At 44.5% G+C, this 8341-nt stretch overlaps 1 protein-coding gene and 1 long non-coding RNA gene across 3 annotated transcripts in view; one reads left to right on the top strand and one right to left on the bottom strand.

Annotated features, from left to right (window-relative positions):
• Nucleotides 1–237: 237 nt before the first annotated feature.
• The window catches only part of LOC115031541 (uncharacterized), a 57997-nt gene continuing 49893 nt past the window's right edge, over nt 238–8341 (bottom strand). For both annotated transcript variants that reach the window (XR_015047796.1, XR_003837199.2), the window contains exons 3-4: nt 1724–2007; nt 238–1134 (exon numbers count right to left, since the gene is read on the bottom strand). This is a non-coding gene — a long non-coding RNA (uncharacterized LOC115031541). The remainder of the gene's footprint in view (nt 1135–1723; nt 2008–8341) is intronic.
• On the top strand, nt 4086–5051 carry LOC110299142 (olfactory receptor 13A1-like). Its single transcript, XM_021168767.2, has one exon. It carries the CDS (start codon nt 4113–4115, stop codon nt 5049–5051), a length of 939 nt encoding a protein of 312 aa, XP_021024426.1. The 5' UTR covers nt 4086–4112.

Here is an 8341-nt window from a genome sequence, read left to right as displayed (position 1 = left end):
GCATATTCTAAGTAAATGTTAATGTTTCTGTGATTTAATCATCTCTGTCTTCTCTAGGTATGATCTCCTCTCTTCTTGTCTGTATATACATAAGATATGACTGCAGAGTGTCATCACTCCACCATGCAGATTCCCTAGAACTTATTTTTTCTGTCTAAATGGACTTGGTTACTACCATTGTCATATCTTACTTAACACTTTCTCGTCTTTGACATTTATTATCTTATTAATCACTATTCTTCTAAAATAGGGTTTTCTAATTTCCACATGTGAGAGATAAATGTGATATCTGTCTCTGCACCTGGATTATTTTTCTTTGTATAGTTTCTTCATCCCTATCCATCGTACTGTACATAAAAGGGTTCCATGCTTTTATGGTTGAATAAATTCCATTGTGCATCTTTATTATCTTTCTTTCATCCTCTCATTTCAAGATGTAAGCCTAGGGTTATTCTGTTTATTTGCTAATGTGGCCTATTCTCCACAAGAGTGTATTGGTGTTGCTCTGGTATATTGATTTTTTTTTAATTTTTTATTGGTTATTTTGTTTATTTACATTTCAAATGTCATCACTCTTCCCGGTTTCCTCTCCAAAAACCCCCATCCCACCCCCTCCCTGTGACTCCACGAAAGTGCTCCCCCACCCACTCCCGCCGCACTGCCGTAGCATTCCCCTACACTGGAGCATCAAGCCTTCACAGGACCAAGGGCCTAACCTCCCTTCAATTCCAGACAAGGCCATCCTCTGTTACATATGCAGCTGAAGCCATGGGTCCCTCCATGTGTAATCTTTGGTTGGTGGGTTAGTCCCTGGGAGCTCTGGGAGGGCCTGGTTGGTTGATGTTGTTGTTTTTTTCCTATAGAGTTGCAAACCCCTTCAGCTCCTTCAATTCATCCCCTAACTCCTCCATAGGGGTCCCCTTGATCAGTCCCATGGTTAGCTGCAAGCATTCCCATCTGTATCGGTAAGTCTCTGACAGAGTCTCTCAGGAAACGTCCATATCAGGTTCCTGTCAGCAAGCACTTCTTGGCATCAGCAATAATGACTGGGTTTGGTGACTGCATATGGGATGAATCCAAGGTGGGGCAGTCTCTGGATGACCTTTCCTTCAGTCTCTGCTCCACTCTTTGTCCCTGTATTTCCATTAGGCAGGAGCAATTCTGGGTTAAAATTTTGAGAAGAGTGGGTGGCCCCATCCCTCAACCGGGGGGAGGGGGCATGCCTAACCTCTGGATATGGTCTCTACAGGTTCTCTCTTCCCATATTTCCTGAATTTATTTTCTGCATTTTGAAAGTGTCTCATTATGTATTCTGGCTAATCTGAACCTTTTTTTATGTAGATGCTTCGGGCATTCAACAGCCTCTTTCTCCCAAGAGCTTGGAGAAAAGGTGCATTGCCAGCCAGTATGCCCACCAATTTTGAAATGATGTGATTTCTAAAATATTTTTTATAAATTCTTTAAGAAGTTCATACAATATATTTTGATGAGGTTCACCTTCCCTCCTTAAGTCCTCCCAGATACATCCCTACCACCCTACTCACTCAAATTTTTGTATCTTCTCCTTTAAAGCACACCAATCTCTGTGGGCCACCTACCCATTTTAATTTACATCCCAAACACTGTCCTCCCTCACAGTCCTCCCCTCACAGAGTCCCTCCTGCCACCCCTCCTCCCCTTCTCCTCTGAGAGAGTCAGGTCCTCCCTGGGTATCCCCCCACACCTTGGCACATGAAGACTCTGCAAGGTCAGTGAATCTTCTACCACTGTAGCCAGCCAGGCAGTCCTAGGTGCCGGGAGCCTTGGTCCAGCGCATGTATAATGCTCTCCAGTTGGGGGTCACTCTCTGAGATCTGCCAAAGGACCAGGTTAGTTGACTCTGTTGGTCTTCCTGTGGATATTGTATCCCTCTCTGTCCAATGTTTGGTTGTGGGTATCTACATCTGTTTCAGTCAGCTGCTGGGTAATGCCTCTCAGAGTCCTTTAGCCTTTATAATAGGCTCCTGTCTACAAACATAAGAGAGTATCATTAATAAAGTGTTAGAATTGGTGCTTGTGAATGGGTTGGATCTCAAGTTGGGCCAGTTATTGACTGGCCATTCCTTCAGTTTCTGCTCTATTGTTGTCCCTGCATTGCTTTTAGACAGGATAAATTTGGGGATTGAAAGTTTTGTGGGTGGGTTAGTGTCCTAATCCCTCCACTCTGGGTCCTGCATGGCTACAGGAGGTTGGCTAACTACTCTTTAGAGTCTACTTTGGAGTATGGTCTATAAAGGGAGATCGCATCAGTAAACAAAACTGACCCTCCTTTTGCCACCAAATGTTGATAGCTCCTCAGCTAAGGTTGGGACTATGTGCCTATCTCCTCCTCATGCCAGGATTGTATGTGTTTTACCCAGATCTTTTGTATGCTGTAAAATCTCTGTGAGTTCATATGTGCATCTGCCTCATTGTTTCCAGACATCCTTTGCTTGGTGTCATCTGCCATCTCTGACCCTTATAATCTTATTTCCTTCACATCTTCCATGAAGACTCTGAAGATTTCAGGAAAGGGTTGTGATCTAAACCTCCCATTTAAGTTGAGCACTCTGACGTTCCTTTTTCTGTGTACATTAGCCAATTATAGGCCTTTGTGTTAATCGTCCTCTGCTGCAAGAATAGGGTTCTCTGATGAGAGTTAAAGGATGGGCTGATCTATGAATATAGCAATAAATTATGAAGAGTCTTTTTAAAGCTATGTACATTTAGTAAAAAAACAGTAATAGGTTTTCTTCTGAGGGCTATGATATATCTAGTCACAGGTTCTTGGCCTTGTTAACAGTACCACATATGGGTTCTAGCTAGTGAGGTGGGCCTTAAATTCAGTAAGAAAGAGAAAAAGGAGAGAGAGAGAGAGAGAGAGAGAGGGGGGGGGAGGGGGAGGAAGGAAGGAAGGAAGGAAGGAAGGAAGGAAGGAAGGAAGGAAGGAAGGAAGGAAGGGAGGGAGGGAGGGAGGGAGGGAGGGAGGGAGGGAGGGAGGGAGGGAGGGAGGGAGGGAGGAAGGAAGGAAGGAAGGAAGGAAGGAAGGAAGGAAGGAAGGAAGGAAGGAAGGAAGGAAGAGAGACTGAGAGAGAGAGAAAGAAAGAAAGGGAGAGAGAGAGAGAAAGAAAGAAAGGGAGAGAGAGAGAGAGAGAGAGAGAGAGAGAGAGAGAGAGAGAAGGAAGAAGAAAAAGATAGTTGGTTAGTCACAAATTGCACTGCTGCATCAGTGGCCATATCTAGCCAAGGAGGTTGTTATTATAGCTCACAGGATTTTAATTCTTCAAAAGGCTTTTAGTGTTGCTTATCTCTCTGCATACTCCCTACTCTACCCTTCCTCCCACCTTTACCTCCCTTCATCATTCTTAGTTAATGTTCTCCTTCCCATACATGAAGCATTGTATGTCATCTCCTATTCTTCCTCCCCATGGTGACTTTGTGATGATTGGGCTGGGTTTTGAAAAACACTCTCTTGGGTGACAGATTTAAGGTGGGTTAGAGTCAAGACAGTTCCAGTACAGGAGAAGCCACAGAAAACAAGTAAAACTCGGGAAATCCATGGCTACTTGGCCATGGGGGTGTCATTATCAGGTTGAGATTACCCATAGAGCAGCCTCTCCAGATACAAGAAGAGACAAAGTGCCTCAGAAGCTAGAAGGCCAGATGTGAAGCAGTGTACAAGGCTCATCTCAGTGTGTCCGTCTAAAAGTGTCCTCATGTGGAGAGCACCTGCTGTGGAGGTAAGGGGTACAGCTATGTTGCTAAGCACTGTTTAGTGTTGACAGCGAAGTAAAACACAAGCAGATGCTGAGTAAGGGATGCCTGCACTCATTGAACTTGAACTCTTTCCACATGTTCAAGATGAGGGAGGAACAGATATCCCTCTTGATTCAAATCTACATGGAGAAAGTAAATAAAATATATGTGGTTTTCCAATGGTGTGGTACAGACAGAAAGACAAGAGGCTGTCATGAAGGAAATACACTCACTCCTTCCCTTTCTGACTGCAGAGAGTTTGGAACCAGCCTTTGAAGTGATAAACGGTGATATTTTCTCAGAACCTGATAAACACAGTGGTAGACCTGATACTCTTCATGATGATGCTAAGACTCAACCAGACAGAAGTGACAGAGTTTGTGCTGGAAGGGTTCTCAGAGCACCCTGATCTAAGATTGTTCCTCATAGGCTGCTTCCTGTCCCTCTACATGATGGCTCTGATGGGCAACATTGTGATTATCGCTTTGGTCACCTCCAGCACTGGGCTCCACAGTCCCATGTACTTTTTCCTGTGCAACCTGGCCACCATGGACATTGTGTGCACCTCCTCTGTGATTCCCAAGGTCCTGGTTGGCTTAGTGTCTGGAGAAAACACCATCTCCTTCAAAGGGTGCATGGCCCAGCTCTTCTTCCTTGTATGGTCAGCATCTTCTGAGCTGCTGCTGCTCACTGTCATGGCCTATGACCGCTATGTGGCCATCTGCTTTCCCCTGCACTACAGCTCTAGGATGAGCCCACAGCTCTGTGGGGCTCTGGCCGTGGGTGTATGGTCCATCTGTGCTCTGAATGCATCTGTACACACTGGTCTGATGACAAGGCTGTCATTCTGTGGACCCAAGGTCATCACCCACTTCTTCTGTGAGATACCCCCACTCCTTCTGCTCTCCTGTAGTCCCACATACATTAATAGCGTTATGACACTTGTGGCAGATGCCTTTTATGGAGGCATCAACTTCGTACTAACTCTGTTATCCTATGGCTACATCATTGGCAGCATCCTGCGCATGCGTTCTGCTGAGGGTAAGAGGAAGGCCTTTTCTACCTGCTCATCCCACCTCATCGTGGTCTCTGTGTACTACTCATCTGTGTTCTGTGCCTATATCAGTCCTGCCTCCAGCTACAGCCCAGAAAGAAGCAAAGTTTCCTCAGTGCTGTACTCAGTCCTCAGCCCAACCCTCAACCCCCTCATCTATACACTGAGAAACAAGGATGTCAAGCTTGCCATGGGCAGAATCTTACCCTCTTTCTCACATTAAGAGGAGATGTGTAGAATATTCTACTGGACTGGGCTGTTCCTAGACATGCTTTCCTGAGAGCAGCTTCATGGAGCATAGTGTACCCATCGCTGCTTCAGAAAATCTTTCTTTGATGCATGTACTGGACAATTCCACTCACTGTAACTTCCAAAACAACAAAATTCTTAGAGGCAATGTAAATAGACACTCAAGCTTTATTTCCTGATAAATACAAACCATTTCAAAAATAATAAAAGTTTATCTAAATAGAGATTCCATGTTCCTGGATTAAAAGATTTCAATGAGTGACAATGGTGTATCATTATACTGTGCCTCCCCGTAACCATCACAGGGCCTTGTTTTAGGACAAGGAATGTAAACCTAGAACTTAGGATGTAAACCTCATGAGGAGGACGGAGGGGCCAGCTTGGCCACAGGGTCTCAGAAAGGACAAAATTGAGTGATTTGGCTTCTCCATTTTACAGCTTCCTACTGAGCCGTAGAAGTCAAAGTTTAAGTTTCAAAAATGAAGTCACATATGGCACATAGCATATTTCTGAAAATGATGGCAATAGAAATTATGGGAAAAATTAATTATTCCCAACAAAAAGCTTTGGGGAAACTAGATGAATGTCTGCACACAAAGGGTAAAGTGGAAGCCTAGCCACACTATCAATGAGAAGTACCATATGCGTGATGAAAACAATGGGGCTGAAACTTCTTTCATACAACCTGTTTTAATCATATTCTTTTCCCTCCCATAATTCCCAGATCCTACCTACCTACTTACCTACCTATCAAATACCCATCTCTCTTTCTCAAACAAAATGCAAAAACACAAAACTAATCCAAGCCAGTAAGAAAAAAAAAAAAAAAAAAAAGGAGGGAGGGAGTTCATTTTGCATTAACTAATTACTCCTGGCTAAACTTCTTAAAACACTCCAAGAACATTGAGTAGGAAAAGAAAAAAGGAACAGGAAGAAGTTCATCGGTGGTCACTGCTAAGACACTAGTGGGACCTCAATGCAGTGGAGAAAGGGCAGTGTCTGCAGCAACTGCTGCTGAAAAGATGCTGTATCCTTTTCAGACTAAACACATTCTTCATCAACTTCTTTCCTTCTTCTTCCTAAAGGCTGCACCATGACAGGGCTTCTGATGCAAATTAGGCATATTGCAGTACTTGGCAGTTTATCCTTGTGACCAAAATAACTTTTCAAAACATTTATTCTGTCTCATGGTTTCAGAGGTTCCATGGACACTTGGCTCTTTGCTTTGACCTACAATGAGGCGGGGCATATGTGATGGAGAAGCTTCCTCCCATCATGGCAGTCCAGAAACCATAGAAGAGAAATGCCAGTATTCAGCTGGCTTTCTCCTTTTCCATTCAGCCCATGCTTTCTAGTCCCCAGTTCCTGGAGTGCTGCTGGTCACATGAACACTAACCATCCCCTTCAGTAAATCCTTCCTGGGAACACTCTCACCAGGAGACAGGTTAGCTTCTATTGTGGTGGGAACAGTGGAGGTGCTGGAAGAATAGATCTGAAGTGAGGCCATGCAGTTTGCCAGGCAGCATGAAGGGTTTGCTTTGATATCTGCATTCTGGCTTCAGAGTCTGGGGGATAACATGCAGGTCCTTCTTCAGAGGACAGACTCCACGGACAGATCCAAGCGTGATCTCTATGACAATGTGGCTCTTCGTCTACATAACAAAAAGGAGTTCTGAACATTCTCTTTACTTTCTACTCTCTTGACCCATAAGGTGAATAAAAGAGCAAGCTAGGGACATAGCCTATGGAAATAGCTTTTGAATGTGAGTTGTCATTGTGTGGCAAGTCCCTGAGCAAATTTTGTATGCTTCAAGGACGTGACTTTTCATGGAGACAGGGTTGGCCATGCTTCAGCAAGCTGACATGTGGTGATGCTAGGAATGGAAATGAAATCAGCAAAGGGTTATGGAGGGTGCGAGAGTGCATCGAGGGGCTCTGCTTTGATGCAACTATTGACCAGGAATGTAGAACATAGCATTAAGATCCTGGAGTCAATAACAGACTCTCTAGAGACAGTGTGTTCACTCTCTGACAATGCATCTTGCCATCCATGTGACAGCAGTAAGTCCTGTACCTCCATTTCATGAGCTTCATTCTTCCTAAGCCATCAGACCAGGGCGAGGCACCTAGGACACAGGCCAAATCCAAGAAATAAGATTGTCCCTCCTCGGGGTCAAGGTTTGCTAGCCATCAGGGTGTCTCAAATGACTCAAATTCTGAGCCACAGCAATTAAGCTGGTTCTCAACCCAGACTCAGAAGAGCTTTTCAAAGAAACAAACAAAGATCTCAGGCTGACCCCGAAGCACTAAACTCTAATAGTTGTATGCCATGCTGACATGTGTATGAACCACATGGGGCCACATAGAGCAGATCAGATGCCATTGCCAGCTAGAGTATGTGTACTAGCAATTAGCACAACCTGTAACCCGACTTGGGCAATCAGAGTACAGTGAACACTGAGTTCTTCCCTGGGTATGAGCCATGAGTCTACAATTGGAACAAGGTTGAGCATATTGTACTATCCACCGTGGCCTCATCGTCAGGTACACAGTGTTCTCAGCCAAGACCAGGATGAAAATGAGATTCAGGCTCCCAGTGAAAGTTCGTCATCTACTTCCACCAGATCCTCCTCTATACTTGGTCCCAGAGATTCAAGGTATTAGATGCATATTGGTGAAGTTTCTACCACCCTGTGATGCTCAGATCGCTATCCTGTGTGTAGGGTCGTATAGGAAGAGAGATGTGGCATGATTATGTTATGCTAGCTCTGCTCCTATTTACCAACCAGAAAATCAATGTCAATGGGATAAAGGTTCCATCACAACTGGCCGGCGTGTGTGCACCTCTTCCTGAGATAACCCTTCACTCTGTGTGATTTCTTACCTTCCCAGCCACAGGGCCCTATCAACACTGTCTGTTTGTCCAGGCCTCCCCAAATTTCATGAATATTGTCAATGGCCACTGTCCATGGTGTATATATGGTGTCCTGAACACCACTTGTCCAGATCCAGTAGCCAGTTTTAACAGAAGCTCAGATAACATTAGGAAATATTTAATTGACTTCTTTTTTTTTCAATCATGTTTGGTTCTATCCTGGGTCTCTGGGCTATTTAGCCTCTGGTTTCTATCCCTCCAGGCAGTGTCAAGGGTGGCCTCTTTCTGTGGCATGGTTCTAAAGCTGAACCAGTCATTGGTTGGCCACTCTCACAATTTTTGTACCACCTTTACGTGTAGGCAAGAACCTAATATAATCATCATCAGAG

This window comes from Mus caroli, unplaced genomic scaffold (assembly GCF_978045245.1).
Source record: "Mus caroli unplaced genomic scaffold, Mus_caroli_1 scaffold_8, whole genome shotgun sequence".
Classification (NCBI taxonomy): Eukaryota; Metazoa; Chordata; class Mammalia; order Rodentia; family Muridae; genus Mus; species Mus caroli.
The sequence above is the reverse complement of the archived record's forward strand: the minus strand, read 5'-3'. Positions and strand labels throughout refer to the sequence as shown.